Genomic DNA, 22,149 nt, shown 5'->3' with positions numbered 1-22,149 from the left:
TACTGGCTGTGCCCTGACATATTGGGGTATATATGGGAATGAAACAAGGCCTATTCCCAGCCCTCCTTGTGCAGCTTCATGTAATTCTCTCGGAGCTATTGAGCTGCACACTCCTGGCTAGCGGACTTCAAAAGCCCACAGCGGAGCGATTTGCTTTGCACTGTAAAACACTTGCAGCTCACAAGGGAATGAGCAGAAACCCCATGTTACAGACATTACATATGCAGGATGTGCTTTAACCAAAAACCAGACTCCAAGAAGCAATTTGGACCAACTAGTATGCAACATAGTGACTCCAATCAATATGATGTTCATTAAGTAGATACACTACATTAATTAACAGATTATAGCCTCCTTGATTTGTACTCCATCCGTACGCACAAAAACGTACAAAACCATACACTATGTACTCGCTACGATCAACACATTTAGACAAACATGGTATTTAGTTTTATGTCGTTTAGCAGGGACAAATGCCCCCTCACAAAAAATCCTGTGATTTTTATGTTTTCTTTTTGTGAGAGACAGCTTGATACTTACGAATGCAACAGTGTGCATATTTTGACATGGGTGTGTTAGGCAAACAAAAAAGTACCCAATAAAGCTTTTAAGAACAAAATGAATAAAAACACTGATCTGATCTAAAGCAATTCAATAGTACTTTGTTATTTTTAAAGAACATTGTTAAATCATCAAATAGTCCTGCAGTAGTTTCCCTTCCCTTTTCTTTTTTTGTAACTGTGGTCATACTGAGTTTGGTCTATCCTGCTTGGCAAGACACTGATGGTGACACGGTCAGTGAGTAGCTGTCCATGGTACTGAAATGACGTTTCTTCACACACTAATGCAGCAAAGCACTAAAGCATCTGAAAAAGACGAAGAGCAAAATATTGCATCTACTGCAGCTGACCTTGTCAAGGACATGATTAAATAAATGTGCACAAACCTGTGACAGACTAGTGACCTGCATGGGGTGTACTCTCCTTCTTGCCTTATTACTATTAGAATGAACTCCAGTTGAGTAAGTAGTTAAGAAAATGGATGAATGGGTGGATTTCTATATGCTCCAAAGGGAACTTTCACATTTTGCTTAATCATGCTGATTTCTATATGGGTCTTTCAAAGTTTTCCTATGTTGCATCTTATGTGCTTAGACATAATAATGAGCCTTCTGATTCAACTGCAGTGAATCTTTTTCATATGGAAATGAGCATTAAGTCATCCCACCAGCTTCTATTTCTGGACTCTTGAGCTTTTTTGATCTATTTATAAAAACAGTAAACGAGCAGGGAGAGATGTGTGGGTTGATGGTGTGTGATCAGATTGGGGGGGTCGTATTAGTTCCCCAACACACAAACACACACACGCCATAAATATGTTTTCTTGTCGTCAGACTTTCTTTGTCTTGGTATATGTATATGGACAAATGTATAGGTGAAGAAATGCAATATTTGCTTATCACATATATTTAATTTGTTTTCTTTTGTTTTAAAATGCAGTTTACTGCATTAATTTAATTTATACGTAGTATTTCTGCCATTTTATTTGGTCAAATTTGAAAAAAAAGAAAGAAATTATTGCATCAATCCAAATCATTTCTGTGGACTATTCTTTCATTATTATCATCCTTATCATCCTATCATCCTTGTTTTTGTTCTCACATTTTGTGAGAGATCTGAATCTCTAAGTATCCTTCCATTTCTATGACCTTATGTCCATCTTTGCCTTTGTCTGTAACACACAAACACATATTCATTTGGGATTTCTCTGAATTAGGTGAGACAAAATGCTTTGAATTCATATCTATCTCAATCGCCCTGATACTGGCTTCTATTCATAACAGTTTAGGTCCCTGATTTACATCCATACATATTCATATCATCTGTGAAAAGAGACTTGCACACTGGCACCTATTCTGCTGCCGGTTAAAGAGAAGCTTGATAATGTATCTACAGATAGTGCAGTTATTAGCATTACGATACCCTCGGCATTTCTTTGCTTTATTTGATACAGGGAGTTCTTTGATAAAGCTAAGCAGCTAAAACGACACAAAGAACAGAAACAAGTGTCTTGACATCATAACTGATGATCAGATTCCAATTAGGCAAATTTATAGTGTAATTATTTGACTGAGTTAGTAAATCATGTATTGTTTGCTACGCTCAAACAACTAAACATGGATTAACTGTGAAATTACTAAATAAACACATCCAACTAATGCAATGGTAACCACTTCTTCATTTTCTAATGTTTCCAGCCTGATGAGACTTTTTAAACCCCCTAAAATTATGACTTGTCCCTTTGGCAGGGTAACTGAATTCCATTACTGTGATAAGGCAAGGCGCAATGACTGATGTAGCTGACTCAGCACCTCGTTATGGTCTCTGTCTTCATTTCCTGTTTCACGGCTCACAAGGCTGATGTATGGGCCCTGGGAGCTCAAGGTTATTTCTCTACTCAACACTTCATTAACCTTCCCAGTACCTTTCTTACACACATTTGACACAGTCATAATCTGCACAAACGAGCACACACACGCACAACCAAAAATTAGCCCTATGCTTGATGAGTCACTTGACCTCTTGAGGCAAGGCCACAAACAAAGTATGACCAGCCTCGCCAATTAAAAAGTGTGTGTGCAAACATGTAGGTGTAAGCACGTTAGCCCGGGCGAGTCAGGTCAGAGGAAGTGATGCCAGTGCGCCAGCACAATTATAGCCCCACTTCCATTCCCCGCAACAGAGAAGATACCACAGATAATGGCGCAGAGCAAAAATGTACAGACTTTAAAGTCACAGGAGCTGTTTCACTCACACTCTCCGCCAGTCTCCCCGGGAGGGTGGTAAAAAGAGAGACCCAGGGAGATCAGGGCAGCGATCTCCAAGATGATGAGGGTAACGTCCTGCAGGGCCTCCCATACCAGTTGCAGGAAGGTTTTTGGCTTTTTTGGAGGTATCAGGTTTTTACCAAATATTTCTTTCCTCTTGTCCAGGTCAGTTTGGGCACCTGCAAGACCTGAAAATGGAAGACAGAAATAGATAGGGAGACAGAAGCAGATAAAGAGTTAATGTTGCGTGGATGCTTTATCCATCCATCCATGCATCCATCAATTTTATTTTGCTTATCCAATTTAGGGTTGTGGGGAGGTTGGAGCCTATCCGAGCTGCCATAGAGTGAGAGGCAGAGTATCCTGGATAGGCTGCCAATCTGTCGCCCTGCTAACACGGAGAGATAGACAACGATTCACATTCACACCTATGGGCAATTTAGAATCACCAGTTAGCCTAACCCCACTAACTGCATGACTCTGGACTGTTGGAGGAAGTAGGAGTACCTGGAGAGAATCCACACAGATATGGGAAAATGTGCAATCTTTTTTTAATAGCATAACATAGCACCACAAACAAAATATCTCTAATTACCAGTTTGAGTCATGGTGGACTACAGCTCTGCATTCCTTATATAATTCTGCTCGGGAGATAAGGACCTTATGCTTTGACCTCATCCACCTCCTCGTATGCCATGAACTACTGCACATAAATATCTTTTGCTCTTTTATGTGAAGAAATTCATACTGGCTGCTTGAGGCACAGTTTACTTTTAGATTACAGCCCAGAAAACGATTCTCGTACACGAGCCCAAATTACAACAGTTTCAATGCTTTGACAAGAGCCACAGTTGAACATTATAACGCTAATAATAAGGACATTATATAATCACAGAAGGTTAAGATCTATGCAAAAAGGTTTTGGTCTGTACAGTTTTATTGATTTGAGGGGATCAAATTCAGGGGATGATATGAAAAAAAAAGCATTGTGGTGGATTTTGTATCTCTTACCAGCATTCTTCGCTTACATAATGGCCTTCAAATTTGTGTATAACATGTTAAACTTAATATATATATAAATGTTCATCTATAAAATCTGATTTATTACAGACATTACATCAAGCTGCATTAATCTACCCGGCCGCTGTTCGGTGTTTGCTGAGCGTGCACATAAGCCCAGTGTGTTTTCACGGTTGCTCTCTCTGTCTCTTTCCCCCACAAATGCAGACATTACCACAGCATTATGTCATGCATAGTGCGTCACTGGGTTTCCCAGGAGTGGCCCTGGATTGCACCTGATAACATTGCTGCTGCATGACAATGTTTCACATGTAAATGCGCACCGATTCCCTGCGATAAATTACTAACATTTGTGGAAAATAAGTGGTCATCCACTAAAGGAGAAACGAGAAATGATGACAGAGCTGTTTAAAAAAAGAAAGGAGCAAAAATATACAAAACGGAGACGGTGTAGGAGAGAGGCAGGAGATGGGAACAAAAGGAGGGAAGGCAGGAAAGAGAACAATTCCCAGCTCTTACGATGGAGAATGCCCCGGTTACAAATAGATCAGTCTATAAATAACCTCATTATCTATTCCCTTTTAATTGTCTCTTGAGAAAACCTAGCATGTACATCCATTGATCTCCACAGCATCCTGCCTCACATCTTACACAAGCATGTGTATGTGCTTGTGTGCGCACATGTGTGTGAGTATAAGCTCGTGACTCTTGAGCGACTGCTTGAGCTTTGTGTGTGTGCATGTGTGCGTGTGTGTTTAATAAGCTTGGCCAAGCATGCCTGCAGTTGCTTGCAATATCAAACAGTAAGAGTAGAGCTCATATAACAGGGCTTTAGCCAGTTCCAGTTGGTTAGACACACACACACACACACACACACACACACACACACACACACACACAAAAATAAACGCTGCTTATAAATACATATTTACATGAACCCTTTCTATCTTTTAAAAAAGTCAATTTCTGCTGATACTGCAGTGATATATGTTTTTTAAAATAAATATGACAAAACAATGGATGCATATACTAATCCTAGCATTCACTTAGATGATATCTGACCTGTTATGTATTAGGCAAAATTCTTTGTGGCGTTACTTTGGTTTAAAATGACCTTTAACCTTGTTAAAACTTTAAACTACATTCTCCTTAAATGCCCTTGAAATGCAAGCTACACTGTAATCAATCTCCCCAGTCATTAAATACTCAGTGTTTCCTGGAAAAGCCTCTGCTTAGTTATCTTTCATTCCCGGATCACTGATTACAATACTGCTTACAGAAAAACATCTATTTGGCCTTTTATGAAATATTGCTTGCCATGTAAATGCTGTCAGTCTACCCAACTAACTGCTCGGGCAGTGGAGGCAGTTTAAACTGTGGTGACACACAAATGAGTCACAACTTTCTCAGAAAGGATCAAGGCTGATTGCAAAGGAGTCTTTGTGTGACCATTCATTACCAAGTAATGAAACTCAAACACAACAAGCTATAATGTCAACAGCATGCAAAGAACATGAGCGAATGGCAAAAACCCCCCAAGGTATTTAAATCAAATGTCAAACAGTTCTCTGCTTTTATTAAAGTCATTGATGGTTTCATTTCATTGTCATTTTTCCGCTGCCTTCATAACTTCAGTAGCCCTTCTGTCTCCATCACCCCAACACTACTCCACCTCACTGTACCAAACACGGAGGTTTGTCTACAAAGCACTAAAGTGTGTTACCTCTAAGACTGTAAAGCCCTTCTTCCTCCGCTATTTTCCAATTCCACTGCTATTTAAAGAGTCATTAGCCCGTAGCTGTGCCAAACGTAAGCAGTTCCCGTTTAACAGCTGATATCTTTATATAACCTCTATGTGCTGTGTTTGATCATGTGTCTGTTTTTTCTTCATTTACTTGTTAAACAAACATGTTTTCATTTTTACAATGTTTTTTATTTGTTATTCCTCTTCTGTTTCCTTCTGTAATACTGTCTGAACTATTTTGTGTGTAAAGTGCTACACAAATAAATTCAGATTCAGATTAAGATTCAGAAGACTTTATTTATCCCTGAGGGGCAATTGAGAGACTGACCTTGCCGACCGCACATACAATACAAAAACATCACATTGGGGAGACAGGTCAGACTAGGTAGCTGGCCGGTCAGCCGCATGAGCAGCGACCCGGAACCGGACTTTATTGTAGACATAAAGTCACTTTATGTCTACAATACTGATGGAATAGTGGGATAAGATAACTACACAGTATTGTTTAAATATCCTTTGGGAAAGAAAAGGGAAATGTCATTAATATACCAACAACAAATCCTTTTTTTTGTTGTTTTTTTCCCACTTCGATAAACGTTTAGATTATTTTATTACTCGTGGAAAAGACTGCATCACAGGCTATCAGTAATGACTTTTCTTGGTATTCTGGTTCAGGGCTAAGATAAGCTGTCCAAACTTCTGTAACCTAAGAGAGATTTTGGCTACAAAAACATTTTCAGCTCATTGTGATCAGAAAACTTTTTAAGCAGTTTTTTAGTTCCCAGTGAGGATTATTAGCAATGCATCAATTCTACCTTTCCCCGACGACTCTTCTCGTATACTAAATTCCTGGCAATATATTTATCAGTCAAAAGCAGCAAGACCTGAGATCAAAATCCACAATGGCAAATGGCATCGGCCTAACATCCGAATTCCAAATGACAAGGGACAGGAAAAGGAACTGTAAAAAAACAAAACAAAAAAAACCCCTGCATGAAACGAAATTAGATTTTTTTTTTTTGCACTCAGAGGGAACATGATGGCATATTTTAACAGTTGCCCTTTTTTTGTCAGCAACTAAAAATAGATCTCCATGGAAACACTATGCATCCCACTCGTTGAGTGGAAATACCCGCAACTCTCAACCTCAGAGAAAGTGTGAATAAGTAAGTGGGTGTCAGTTTTTGTGCGCTTCGTATGCGTGTTTTGTGTTAAAGCGAACGCATGCCTGCGTATTTGTGTGTGCGCAGACCGAAATAACGAGATGACCTCTAAATGTCCTTGAAAAGTAGGCTCGTCAGCGTTGTGCGGGAAACAAAGGGTGTTTTTTTAAAAATACACATAGTGAGCTGAAGGTCGTTTTTTGAGGTGTTTCAGCAGGTCCCTTCACACACTCCCCCCCCCCTTACACTTGTCTGCCTCAACTTTTTTTCCCCTCTTTCACTGTGCGCTAAAGTGTCCAAAACAAGTTGCCATGGCAACACAATTCAATGATGATGATGATGATGATGATGATGCTGATCCCCCCGCCACCCCCCAAAAAAGCAAATCAATAGCTTCAACATTTATTTTCAGCTTTCACCATTTTGAAAGGGAAGTGGGGGGGGGGGGGGGGGGGGGGGGGGGCGCTGTTGAGGTGTGACTCACAGAGCACAAGAGCAAGAGAACAAGAAGAACAGAGAGATGGGGACTAGGCTGGATGTGGAGTAACTCTATGAATAATAACCCATCAGTGGATAAAATGTGGATAATTATCATGCTCTTATTAGAAGAGGGATTGATGGAGAAATGTGTCACAGTGTCCTTGAGAATGACCTCCATAATAATGACATCATTTTATGCCATAAAGGAGAAGAGGTTTGTTACCGTGTGTGCAAAGGCAGAATAAAGGCAACATGGATAAAATGGGCAGGTATAAAATACTCTAAGAAAACACTATGACATGTAAAAAATCCGGTATAAATGATGCATTGTGGCTGCAGAGAGGATGTGAGACAGACAAAGGTAGGAATGTAAAATTCAGAGAATACTAGATAAGGACACATTACTACAAGAAAAGGAAGAAAAACATATGTAACAAGCAAAAAAAAGAAACACCTTTCTGTCCTCCAAAAATCTTTTAGAATGACTTTTTACTTGTCCTTGCTTTTACGCTATATCTTTAATTCTTTACATTTATTCACGCATCTGTATTAAAATACTCTTGTATGCTTAATATATTTCATATACTTGGCCAATAAAGTTGACTGTGAATCAGTTAGTCTGTGTGTAAACACTGATGCAAATGGTTCATGGCTTAGTGATATTGTTTAATATATAGTATATTTAATCAAAGTTCAGTTTCCAAGGCGATGCATTTTCTCACAGCACACATGCTGCCAAGCTGTTTTCTTTTTTGATGAAAATAAAGTTCAGAGAGTCCTGCAAAAAATAAATAAATAAATAAATGAATAAAATAAATGTGAGGAGATAGAAGTAAGCAAAAGCCTGAATTAGATCTGCTGACCCATGTCTCACATGCTGCTCCCCAACTGTGTCTGCTTCCAGCAAAGAGGACACTCTGCCATTCACCACAAACAGTGCTTAAAGCGTGTCTGATACTTTTACTGTATGCATGCATGCCCATACATGTTTAAGCTGATGGGGTTTTTTAAATACTGTTTTCATTCTCTGCAGATGCTGATCCCCGGTATCCACATATAGTAAGAGAATATGTGCAATCACGTCTTTTAAACATGGTATGACTGAATATTTGGGGTTGCCAACAGTGTCTTTGATGGACATGAGTGTACTCTAGTTTAAAGAGTTGTTTTGTCTTAGATTTATAGACTATTTAATCGGTGCTTGGGTGCACAGATTCTCTAGGGACTCCACAGTGTGTCAAGATTCAGAGTGAAGAGGCCATGGCAGGAGGCTTGTTCTCCACGCACCACATATGCAATCTTACAGTTTGGCTCAGAGACCAGATTATAATCAGACATATTTTCAGAAGCCAGAGATGCAAGGAAACATAATGCTCTGTGTGTAAGCATGAATGAAAATTCTTTCATTTCATGAGGATTCAAGGTCACACAAACACTAATATGTGAGTACATGCACATGCACAAGCATACATTTATCTTTCCTTCTCCTATGGTCAGCCCCAGCTAAAAGCTAATAGGCTGGAAACTGAAACTATGCAAAACCATGGTTTTTGCATAAGTGCACAATAGTGCTGTCCAGAAGTTCAGAGCCACCTCTTATTTCTTTATATTTTGCTCTCAAAAAGCCAGATTTTCTTGGAATTTGCTTAAAGTGGTCTTGAGCAATAGTTACTCAGGCTTTCTGCAGGGCTTTTACCAATTTCTTTGCAAACTAACCTTTTTCTCATTATTTTTCAGGTCGGTCCATACAGCTGGCTATTTTCAGACTAATCTTTTTTGTTTGTTGGGCCACTTAACACTGACCTGTAACTCACTCAAGCATTAAAAAAGGCACTTAACTGAAGGGGTGAAGCAGTATTGTGTCCACATATAACAGATAAACATAAAAAGTACAACCTTTAAATCATATCTTATTATATTATATCTGCTTTTGTTTAATTTTCAATAACAACAAAGAAAATACTGGTTGACAGGCATAAAATAGTATTTTTGCTCCAACAAGGTGATTCCCAATAAGCTGACATATGAAAAACATCTGTCCCTTCAGTTTATCCATCTTACTGTTTACTCTTCAGAAAGTTGGCTGTCAAGGAGCCATTGATAAGGAAAGGAGAAAAAAGATGAGGTATGCCAAATTGCACAAGAACCGGACTGAAAATCTGTGGCAACAGGTCTTCTTTGTTCCAGATTACTAATCCAAATTTGAAACTTCAAGATCAAATTATAATCAGAATGGAGGAGGTCAGGAGAGAGGTCCAGTAAGTGTCTGCAGCCATCTGTAAAACACAATGTAGGCTTTGTTGAGATCAGTGGTCTTGGGGATCTTGTCAAACGAGAACAAGGAAAAGTCTTCAACATTTTGATCCACTGTTCATTTTTCAGCGTGAAAATTATCCCGAACAATGGACTAAAAGCGTACCTCAATAGAAAAACACACAATGAAGTGCTATTGGTCATGGACTGGCCTCCTCAGAGCCCAGACCTAGACATTATTGAAGTAGTCTGAAATCACCTTGACCGATCATCTTCAAAACACAAGCCTGTCAACAACCAAAGAAGAGCTTTCAAGCCAGAAGTACTATTCCTGAAGACTACTTAAAGAAAGGACAAGCCTGACTAAGAGAGTTCAGGCTGTGGTGAAGACTAAAGGTGGCCATACCAAATACTGACTTTCAGGGAAGTTAGAAACCTACAAACTCTTTTTTGCCTTATATATTGTATTTCCATTTATGTTTGCACAGTTCTATACATATATGATAGATATAGAGTTAGTAGCTTGTTAGCTTAGCTTAGCATGACTAACGCTAAAAATAGAGGGCAAAAGCTAAACTGGCTCAGTCCAAATGCAACTAAATCCACCTAACAGTGCCTCTAAAAGTCAGTAATTAAGATATGAAAAAATACAACATTTCAACATTTTATTAGTCGGGTTATTACTGGGCCTGGTTGCCATGCAACTAATGGACAACTCAGCTAAGTTACTGTGGGTTTTTTTTCTCCAAATGTCAAATCATTAGTCTTAGACATCTACACGTCCACGTCTTACACAGCCGAGGTGATTTTTTTTTTTATTTAGCTACTACAAGCTCACATACAAGCTCACTAGAAATGCAATTTTCACTTGGTCTTAAAAGTTTTCATTACAAAGACAAATAAAATGCTAAATCTTTACTTAGTCCCCGGTGTTACATAAATTGCTAATAACTAAAAGGCTCAAATGGCAGAGCAGTGTGTCCCACCAACCACAATTAAATGTATGTTGCAATGCCGAAAATAAAATATTCACTAATGTGTGACCGTGTGTGCATGTGTGTGTGCGCATGAGAGTCTGTGGGGGCAGCTGTACAAGTGGGTGAGTTTTGCTGTCAGGCACTGTGCTCTATGAGTCTGACTCATGCGAGAAATGGCAGAGTGGAGTGAGACAACGCAGCTCACAGCTCGCGCTCTCTTACAAACACATACATACACAAAAACACGCACACCAGGCACTCTGCAGGATAACTGATAATTACTTATCATTCGTACTTTGCAGCATATATCAGCGTAAATGTTGGAAGGAAAATGTGTAGTGACAATTGAATGAACATGGAACCAAAAATACAGGCTTAAAAACATAAATAAACCATTGAATATTTAATTTAAAGCTTTGAGCCAGTATACACAGCTCCATAATGATACTTTTGTGCAGAGCTTTTTCAAAAGAATGACAAAAAAATCAATCATGAAGTATTTCTCTCTACTGAAGTGACAGATGCTCATATCACAGAATTTGAATGCCCAGAGGTTTAATTTACACCTCTTCGAAAATCTTTTTGGAGGCCTGAAAAGTAGCACATTGAGAGCAAATGTAGGGGTGGGGGGTGGGGAGCAGGCTCCTTGTGACTCATAAGCAGTTCATATGGCTCCTTTCAAAATTCATTACACGGTTATTTATTCTGTGAAAATGATGCACATGGGCGAGGTCCACACCACAAACGGGGGCGTACATTAGGGCTGCACGATTCATCGTATTAAGATCTCCGCGCAATCTCATTCTTAACAATTCTGCTGTGTTCTAATGGACAGAGATGCTGCATTGAACCTAACTTTCAAAATATTTTCAGAATTAAACAGAAAAAAAGTTTGAAATTGTGGAAACTTATCTTAAAATGAATCCACCGAAAGTGAAAAAACAGAAGAAAAATACAAGTGCCTGACTGAATTTATTAGTCAACAGTGTATCTGTTCCACCACCTGAAAGTACTGTAAAGTTAGCTGGCTCCAGTGCCCTGGATGTGGACACAACATTAATGAGACATCTGTTTACAGCCTGTGTGTGTGTGTGTGTGTGTGTGTGTGTGTGTGTGTGTGTGTGTGTGTGTGTGTGTGTGTGTGTGTGTGTGTGTGTGTGTGTGTGTGTGTTTGCATTGTAAGGGAAAATGAGACCTTGCCAGCATGTTTAGACACAACTTAGTGATAAGGGCAAAGTGTAATGAGGTCAGTAACTTCATCCTGTAATTCCAGACCGTTCAACCATTTATTCAGTCAATCAATCCACCATGTAGCTCTCATTCTTCTTCGCTCATCCAGTTAACACAAATTTACTGAGTTTTTGCTTTTTATTTATTTATGTTTTTTTGAAAGTCAGTCATTCATGAAATGTTATTGCTACTGTATTCTTTGTACCTTACAGACGATCAAATAAATAAAAGCTGTAGGTGTCTACTTACAGTAAAAAAAAAACCCAAAAAAAAAACAACCTCTCTGACTTTTTTTCCATCTGTTTCTCACTTTCTCCTTTACACATGCATACATGCATGGAAGAAACACATCTGTTGCCTACTCCACTCTTGTATGACCAGGCTGTGAATGCAGTTATGTATGAGCTGCTGTATTCATAATAGCAGAAATATAAGTGCATTTTGATTATGTAAAACATGCATGAGCTTATAAAATGGTGTAACAGTATATATTGAAAATTGAAAGAGAAAAAAATGCATACAAAGACAGTGATGCTTACTCTTGTTTTCAAAGAATACAAGAGTAAGCAGTAAGACAATTTAAAGACTATTTTAAACTAAACTCAAAGAATTTAGTTTAAAATAGTCTTGATGTCTCTAATTTTGTCACCCGGGCTTTTCCAACATTTCTAACTGCACACATACACAGTGCATGCACGCCCACACAAATCTACAATCCTTCCCCCCTGGGAGTGAAAAGGGAGAGCATCCAGGGCCAAGAGGCTGAAAGGGAGAGTGACAGTGGTCTATCTGCTGTCTCCCATCTGGGTGTCAGTCTCTGGTTTCGCCCAGGGGCTCAGATAAGCTCCGGACACAATAGGGACAGCTATTAAAATTCAAACTACCAGAGAGAGTCATGAAATAGTCATAACAGGTAAGGGAAATCAACACACTCTAATGCCCCCTTTATCATCTGTCTGTTTGAAAGCGCAGGGAAAAAACAGAGTTTGGGTTTCTGATCATTGGGTGCAGGAAATTGGACTAGAAAGCCAAAACAATGCTTTAAAATGCTAAGCTATAATCTATTCATCCATCCATCCTCTAAATATCTTATCTATCTAGGGTCACAGGAGGCTACAGCCAATCCCACCTTACATCCCCCCCCCCCTCCCCCTCCCCCCAGACATATCACTAGTCACTTTCTCACTAGTGACATGTACAGGGGACGGGGGGTACAAAACAAACACAGCGCCAACACAAGGAGAGACAACGCTCCCATATCCAAACCTACAGCTTATACATGTCTATCCATAGGGAGGAAACCAGAGCACTCGAAGGAAGACACAGGGAGAACATCTGAACTGCACACACAGAAATGCCCCAGTGAAATAAATAAAAATAAAAAATGCTGACTCTGCATCACTATTCAATGACCTTTATTAAACGAAGTCATCTGCTTTATATATGTAATTATTTCTTTTTACCATTAAAAAAAGAAAAAAAAAATATATATATATATATATATTTTTTTTTTTTTTCAAAAAATGTTTACATTTGTATTTTCAACTTTGGTATCTATATAAGCTATATAAGCCTAGAAGTTCAAACCTGGGGCCTGTTTACTGCAGTTATACTGCACAAATAGATACACCTGCTGTTGTGCTTCTAACTTACACAGTGATGTAGAGATACTGACTGAACACTGCAGCACTTGAAGTACATATAACACAATGAAGAACATAATAAAAGTCTTTAATGTGCTACGAGTGCTGCTGAATCTTTATCCTCTGAAACCTCTGCACCTTGGCAGTTGTGTCAGAAGCCTCTGCTTTGCTTCTGCAGTGAAATAATTAAATACTGGTAAAATATTTGTCACAGAGAAAAAGGCAAACTAAACTCCTTGAACCAGCTTTTCTGTGTGGAGTTTGCATGTTCTCTCTGTGCCTGCGTGGGTTTTCTCCAGGTGTTCAGGCTTCCTCCCACGGTCCAAACACATGCATAATTTGGTGATTCTAAATTGTAGGTGTAGGTGTGGATGTGAGCGTGAACATTTGTTTCTGTGTAAGCTCTGTAGTGGACTGGCAAACTGTCCAGGGTGTAACCTGCCTTTTACAGCTCAGAGAGTCTCCAGCAACACCTGCAACAACGGCTAGATAAGTGGATTTACTGAAAGGATTTTCAGTAAATTCTTTAAGTTATAAAATCTCCTAAATAGTTTCAAATATCATTAAAGTCTCCAAGAGTTTATAGGGATGCATTGAATAAGGTTTTGTAAAAATTTGAAAATAGGCAAGATTAAGCTTTTGCTTGCTTTATGATCATGGGTATGGCACAGACAGACACATTTTAAAGGTCCAGAAAAGCTTATTTCTATCTCCTTGTTTGTGCTTGTCTTTTCTGATGTGACAGGCTTGTTATACAGTTTTCAACTACTGGTAAACTCAAAGCTCAGAGACAGCTGCTCTGTGCCCTTGAGCAAGGCAGGGCTGGATCTGGTTCAAGACTATCTGTTTATGTGCCCTTGAGAAGGAAATGCTGTCTGTCTGTTTGGCAGCAGTGGTAACACCCTTATTCTGCCCCACAGCGGGAGAAAAGAGAGGAGAGAGGTCAACTCAGGAAAAGAGCTGACATGGAGAGAAACAAGCCGGTTATACAGGACTCTGCATATCCAGCTAAAAGCCCTGCCGTGCCTGTCAACTCCCTATCCAGATACTTCTGACTTCCAGCATTTCAGATTTAAGACATTTCAGCAGACAAGAACTGCATGTAGATATACAACAGCAACCTAGGACAAAGATCTAAATACTTCTACAAAGCCAGACTTAATAGGCGTAATAGCTCTAAGCAAACACAATAAATTATTTTTCAAATAAAGATATGATCCAATATAAGGTTATATCCATAAGAGAGGGCACCTAAGTTTGTTCTAAATTAATTTCCAAGTAAAAGTTTATTAAGCACATGTCTTGTTTTTTTTATTAGCACTGGATTAGCTTACAGTCACTTTTTGGATTCTAAAAAGAAATTTTACATCTTCAGCCATGTTTACTGTGCCAATCTGTACACTATAGTATAAACTCACACAGACAGACATACTGTATACTGTCATGAGTCAGCACCAGGCTCCATGGGAACAGGCCAGTAGAGTCTGGTTTTTGGCAGCTGTCCTCTTAATTCAGTCAGGCATCTCTTGGGACATGCCCAGCATCTGTGTGTGTATCTTTCTGACATTCCCTCTAAAGCTGTGATTTCATCAGAGAGTTGCACGCATATGCAACAAGGGGATATAGATACTTTAAATACATACATATTGCAGCGCATTATAAGACCACAACCATATTTGAATTAAACCCAATGTAGGAACATGAGTGTAATCTTGCCTCTTTGCACATGATTCAGCTACCCTTTATTCAGTGCTCATGAGTCAGACTGTACCCATCTTTTAAGTGGCCCTTCATTTTGACTATACCTTTCACAGTAGTCATCATGTTGACTAAAATCTGTCCAGACACACAAATATAAAAACCTGTCAAAGTCACCAAAACCATTTCTGTTGTAGTTCCTGCAGGAGGTGCGTCACCATGAAAACAAACACAGACTCACCTCGTTGACATGGCTGGTAATATCTTCAAACCAAAATTAGCACATTTGTTATGCAGGAAATCAATAATAAAGTATACAGTTAATGTATACATTGGAGGCCACTCTCTTACATAACAAATCCCTGTAGCTGAGGTTGTACTTCTCTAGGAACAGCGATAAAAGCCTAAGATAATAGTCTAAGCTTCTGAGAAATGATTGCACTTCCCAGCGCAGTGGAAAGATTCACCAGCCATTATTATTGTTCCCTAACATCTGTTAGTCCTTTTTTATTACACCGAATTAAAAAAAAAGTTTGCACTAGTTTTGTAATAAGGCATGCAAATGGTTTATTAGCTCTCACTAGCAATTTTTCTAATCTTTTATCAAAGTTTAATTGGAATCATTTAGGTTGCCAGGGTGAACCTTTATGGGTTTCTCTTTTATATCAAGCCATCCAAGTTTTTTTTATCTCTAGGTTTGATGGCATGTGAGGTAGCTGACTTCTCGTGTTTCAGTACGCTATCAAGCTTTCAGATTCAAGTGTCAGTGCAGCTGAAAGGTTATTTTTTTCCTGATTTCACATTCCTGACAGTCTAGGATCATTTAAAAGCACTTTGTCATCTTTTAATAACTGGATTTATGTATGATATCGTGCTTTATATAGTTTAATTTTACTGTTATCTGGTCACTATTTCACAACAGCTGAGCTAAAGGGGAAAAAACGTGCAAAAATACAAGAAAAAGACATCAGAGAGACTTTTGTTTGTGGGTGCACTGTAGCAAGCCCATGTTGTTTTCTTATGATTACTGCTTATCACTAATTTGCAAAGAATTGATGAATTATTGATGAGCCTTTATTGAAAACAGACTTTTTTTCATGACATCCGAAGTATTACATGAACCACTCATTAGGGCACCAGCGTAAATCTTCTTAATACCGCATATAGAGTGGTACTGCAGTGACTGACTGCTGTGCCAGATTACTGCTTCAGTCTGCCTCAAGGTCACTGCTACTACACTGCAGAACACCTGTGTGAGTAGTGGTGTACATGTCTACGTGTGCGTGTCTGCCCACAGTGTGGTTTTGCTTTCTCACAGAGCAAAATGGCTGTGTATCATTTATAATCTGTCCTCTGAGAGCCATCTCTCTCTCTCTCCCTTCTTCGCTGCCTCCAATTTCATTCCGTCTCTCTTTTTTTTCCCCTACCTCTTCCAGCCCTTTTACAGAGTCACTAGGGGAGGAGGGAGCATGAGGAGGGCAGATACAAGAGGAGCAGAGGAGGAGCAGAGCAGGAGAAATTGTCCTTATTAAAGAGACGGCAGCGCCATGTGAGAGATCCCTTGTGGGACAGAGATTAAATAGACTGCGTCAGAGGGGAACGTGCTCATGGTGCTGCGACTGGAGGACGTGATTAGTATGAACATCGGGGATGGAGAGATGGAGGGAGGGTGGAAAAGAAAGGGGGTGAGGAGGAAAGGTGTGATGAGGGACAAATAGATGAGAAAAATGGAGGTTACGATCAGAAGAGGAGAATGTGCAGAAATGTCAGAATGCACACTGAAATGTGAAGAGAACACAAGCAGGGAGGAAAACAAAGAGAATATGGGAGTGAATGCATTAGAATGAGGACTAAAGACGATGAAATGGGAGAACAGGTGGTGTGTTTCAACTGAACTCTGCAGTCCCAGAAGGGAAAGAGAGAGGAGAGGTGAAGAAAAAGAGGAAGTGAGAAAAGCAGATGACAGATGAGGGGAGAAAACACTCTCCTGGGCTATGTATAGAATTTATAAAGCCCTCATTACAGCAACAGTACAGAACATTGGGACTAAAGTGTGTAGAGTTGCATGATTAGAAGCAGTAACAGCAGTACAGCATAGTACAAAAAGAAACCAGTGGTTCCTGTGTGACTGTTTTCAGGGAATGAGTGGTCTCAGCAGTGGAAACACATTAAGCTGATATTTTGAACAGAAGCAAATCGGACAGTTTGTAATGAAGTCATAAACTGTATATAAAAGATGGAATCTTTCGGTTGGTGAAATCATATTATAAAGCCTCGAGCTAAGCAGTTTGGCTGCTGTCATCTTGGGTTTACAAACTGCACAACGAGAGGATCTGACTGAGCGTATTCTTGTACTGTAGCCAAACATATGCCAAATGTTAAGCCCACCCTTAGGCATACCCTGTGTTTTGACTCGACAGGAGACCATCATTTACAAAAAAGATTAATCATGTTGTATTTAATACGACATGAAACTAGTGATTGAAACCATAAACTAATCAGTTAAGTGTTCACAGGGGTATAAAAAAGGAGTGAGTTGGCTCATTTTCCCCTTTACTTCCAAACAACTGTTCATCTTTTTGCAACCCCTACTGGCCATTAGAAAGAATGCAGATTTCAAGCACGTTCACCTGCATTTGATTTGAAGGCCACCATATGGCGATAGCTGTGGTTGCAAAAATACTTCCAGCCCTGTAGAAATCTACGGAAAAATATAAATGGCTACCTTTTATGGTTACTCTTAACCACTGATTTTAGAACATACTGAATAAAAAAATGATATTTTTATATCTGGATCAACATGGCAAAAGCAAAAAGGCTCATCTCGAAGTATCAAAATAGGACTTCAAAAACCAGAAGGTGACATCATGGTAACTATGTCCATCGCTAAAGTAAAGCAAGGACAGATATGAAGGACAACAACACTAAAGAAAAAAACAGAATGGGAATGAGCATCAAACTCAAAAAATTCTCAGTTTAAATCAACAACAGAAAACAGGGTGGAAATATAATCATGCTGGTGACGCTAAACATGCAGTTTTTATGTCCTTTTGCCATTTATTTATATATTTATTTATATTATTTATATAATGTTTAATAACTTACCATCTAAATAAGTGTACAGAGTTGTTTGAAAATGTGGAATGTGGATTTTCCTCTACAAGGATTTTGATGCTGTGTAAACCTAATTCTAACTTGTGTCTTTGTGTGAGGAGGCAATCCAAATCTGGTTTCAAATTACATTCTGATGAATAAGCTCAGTTTTCACTTTAGAGATGGAACTGTTTACTCAAGAACCAAGTTTTCCCATGAGAAGTGCAGGCAACGTGCATGATGTGCCATCTGGTTATGCGCCGCTGGTATTACTGCCACACAAGGCCATGCAGGAGCAGTCCCCTTCTTGGATCTGTGTTCACTCAGTTACAGTCATGTTTTTTACTCATCAAAGCCTACTATGCTCTGTGGTTTATGAAAGCCAATCTGCTTAAAATGAAATTTAGTCTTTTTTTATATCGATAAAAAGTAAAGTTTATATTATGTGAAAATATTTTACTAGGTTAGAGACAGACAAGTTTAAAAATTTGGAGCTACTTTCATAGCATTATTGTATTGTTGCTAACTTAGTAAAAGAAGTGAGAATGGAAGACAGAGATGATGAAGGTTATAGATTTAGAGCAAGTCTATTTAGGCTACGCTGTACACTGGCCCACTGGGATACCAGCGACCGACCAGTACACTGAAATAGAAATGGGAGCAGAGGAAAGAAAAGAGAAGAGGGGGAGAGGTAAGGTGTGGTGATAGATAGGGATGGGAGACAGAGATAAAGGGCAGCTGGGGGGGGGGGGGTTGATTAGGAGGAAGCTTGGTGGAAGTAGGAAGGACAAATAAAGACAAAGGCAGGTAAAAAGTAAGACAACGTAAGCGAGAAGATATCCATGGCATGGTTGCAAAGTGAGAGCAAATCATTTTACCAGTTCTAAAAAGGTCAGTTCAATATGTTGAGATCTGCAGGTTTTTTTCTTGCAGACAGATAACAGTTTAGCACAGAGGGTGGGGAAAACAGCCAGCCAGCGTGATGCACAATCATCAAATATCCCTCTTGTTTGCCACTTGCAATTTAGCTTCTTTCCATACTTTTTTAAGTGCACAGACCTCTACATTTGACCTAAATTAAAGATCCCATTTGGTTACGCAAATTCTGTTCTAACAATTGAACTGAAAAATGTCACCCTCACACCTGAAAAACTTGACATTGTCTGTATAAAATGAACCAGATTAGCTTTTTTCAAACCCATGCAAGCTTGAAATAGTCCTATTAACTTTTTGTAGAGTGAAGAAGAGGCAAGAAAGTGGTGGATAGTAGACATGAGGTCGTGGTATTAAAATGATCAAGCTGCGAGCATAATCCTGTTAGATACACAATTGCAGTGCAGTTAAGGTTTGTAGCTAATTAGTTAGGACTCAAAAACAGGTGTGAAACGGTCTATGTAGTTCTAGAAGTTGTGTCCAAGCAGAGGTTGAGAGTTGTAGGTAACAGTGATAAATAAATGAGGCACGGCAAAGAAAAGCATTTTAAAGGAAAGGTGTGAGTTTGAAGAAATGAAATTTAATTATTCAGACTCAGAGAGGCTAAAACAGGTTGTGTAAAAAAAGAAAATCTGAATTTTACTATTATTGTTGCATCTTCAAAGTTTCTCATGTATTAATTAGTATTTATTGCTTAATTTAATGTAAATTACCACTGTAGTTTTGCAATGTAGAAAAACTGTCTATAAAATGTGGGCTCTAATCCCATCTATATTTACAACTGCTTCCCTGCAAATGTTTGCCTAAGTATCCTCCTACCCTCGTTCTCAGCATCAAAAACCATCAATGCTTTGAGCACTTCTCTATCATCCAGACCCTCGAGGAACGGCTGAGCTCTCTCTGTTGATTTCTCGTTCCTCCCGAGGAGGATTACTGATGTGTTGCAGCTCTCTACTGTGTCTTATGAAACCAGCAAGTCAACTCGCACGAAAAACACCTTTTCCTTTTGTCTTCCGAAAATCAGGTCATATGCTGGTCGGCCGCATGCCATATCTTCTCAGAAACTAAGCTGTAGCCTGACAGCGCATCCGACCCCTGAATGACTAATGTCATTCACCTGCTGGCTGCCTGAGAGAAACGTTAGCTCTTCACTCCTACACTCACCTTCTTGGTAACTACATCCTGGGTAAAGGTACTGAACCTCTGAAGGCTAAGAACTGGAGAACCCAGAAATTTTAAATTTAAGTGTATTTCAGTGCAGTGTATTTCCCAGAAATATAACTATTGTATGTGCTGATTTTATAGCGATTGTATGAATAATGTACATCTGGTGGTTTGACTGCAGAACTGGGTTACTGCTGAAGAGTTGCTGTAGGTTGAATGACGTGTCCACCAGTTTGGTAGATCTGTTTTGCATGAAAATTATAGCTACAAATTCAAAGCATACTATGACTGTAATATTTTTAACACTCAAATTTTACTAATCGAACTGACTCCAGATCAGCATACACGCTGTTGTGTTGTTGCTCTTGACTGTCTGATTCTTGAGTACTGGGCTGGTTTTTGAGCTTGATTGACTGGTTTCAGCTGGTTTTGTCACACAGACCTGAAGACCTGGGAATTTGCTTCCAAATACAGGATGAATCATCATAGAAACAATGTAACACGGGGGTCTCTTATGATCTAACACAGCCCCATGGGACACATTCATATTACACAACACACATGACGGCAAGCCTTATAAAATAACTTGAAAGAGCTACCAGGATCATCTTTCTAATATAATATAATGTATTTTCTAATATACAATTGCACCACCCACCCACTCAGTTTAAATTTAGTCACTGATCCTGTCAAAGAAAACAATTAATTTATCAAAAGTAATTAAGCCTAACCAGGCACCAGGGAGAAGACAGCCTGCTTGTTAGCAATAGAGCTCAGACCCTAACTGAAAAAATGACTTGTTAAATGGACTGACCAATTAAAAATCTTCAATAAATAAATATGGTATATCCTAAAATAAATGTGATAGTGTGTCTATAGTGTAGTGGTTGACACATATGCCTGACAAATGAAAGATCCCTGGAGACACAAATCCCAAGGGGGTTTGTGTCAGGAAGGGTGTATATTGTAAAAATCTGCCAAATAAAATATTCAGACTTACCTGCTGTGGTGACCCCTACAAGCAGCTAAAAGTAGTAATAAATAAATATGATACGGGTAAACCTCCTTGAGCTGAAGTACTCAGAGTAAATCCACTAAATGATACATACTCTATGGTGAATTAATAATTAATGGTGCACACATTTGATGTGATGTACTATTTTAAGTAATGCAGTCAGTATGTGACTCATATATATTGTTAACTGCACCACATAGATGTATTTTTTTCCACTTCTTTTATCTATTTTATTGTAAAAACTGGGTATATCAAGCAGAAAGCAGTATATTTTGAAGGACTGTGGAGTTCTACATTTGAAGGCGATAATCTAATGCCAGACGTTTTGGGTGATTTAATGTGAGACCTTCATAGGTTTTAAATGAGATGCATTTGTAATTATTCCTTGAGCAGATTAATTTGCTTTTGTCTAATGTTTTAAGGTAATTAAGTATGGGTGTAGACAACAGTATGTTAATGATTACAAGTCCCCTCTTTTTATTACATTAGCTTAAAAATTTTTGTGTGTTATTGCACATCGGCAGGCTGTGATCCTGGGTTAGTATTTAGTTGACTGATAAAATGTAGTATTCAATCATGTAATCATGATCCTCGTGAGAATGGGAAAATGAAATTATAATTTTATGTCTGGTATGATAATTTTATTGCTAGCTCAAATTCAATTTAATTTGAGTATCACTGTAACACTGCAGGCATTGTTTCTGCTCATATTGCGAATATGGTGATGAGCAGTAGTCACCACAATTAGATATTCAGCACAAGGCTAAAGAAGTGGCACTATAATATAAACTGAAGCGTAACCTTTTAATAGTGAGTATTTTACAGCATTACTGGTTCTTCTCTAATTAGGGAATTTTATCCAAATGTGAGGGCATGTTTTCCTGAAAAGCTCACTCGCAATTTTATGGG

The 22,149-nt window shown here is 38.9% G+C and overlaps 1 protein-coding gene across 14 annotated transcripts in view; it reads right to left on the bottom strand.

The window, feature by feature from the left end:
• atp2b2 (ATPase plasma membrane Ca2+ transporting 2) overlaps positions 1-22,149 on the bottom strand; it is a 131,306-nt gene that overhangs the window by 47,628 nt on the left and 61,529 nt on the right. For all 14 annotated transcript variants that reach the window (XM_084928656.1, XM_084928659.1, XM_084928657.1 and 11 more), the window contains one exon: positions 2,815-3,015. In XM_084928656.1, the coding sequence (XP_084784782.1) occupies positions 2,815-3,015 (201 nt within the window). The remainder of the gene's footprint in view (positions 1-2,814; positions 3,016-22,149) is intronic.

The sequence above is a fragment of the Perissodus microlepis genome, chromosome 5 (assembly GCF_051167445.1).
Source record: "Perissodus microlepis isolate ML-2025 ecotype Zambia chromosome 5, ASM5116744v1, whole genome shotgun sequence".
Classification (NCBI taxonomy): Eukaryota; Metazoa; Chordata; class Actinopteri; order Cichliformes; family Cichlidae; genus Perissodus; species Perissodus microlepis.
The sequence above is the reverse complement of the archived record's forward strand: the minus strand, read 5'-3'. Positions and strand labels throughout refer to the sequence as shown.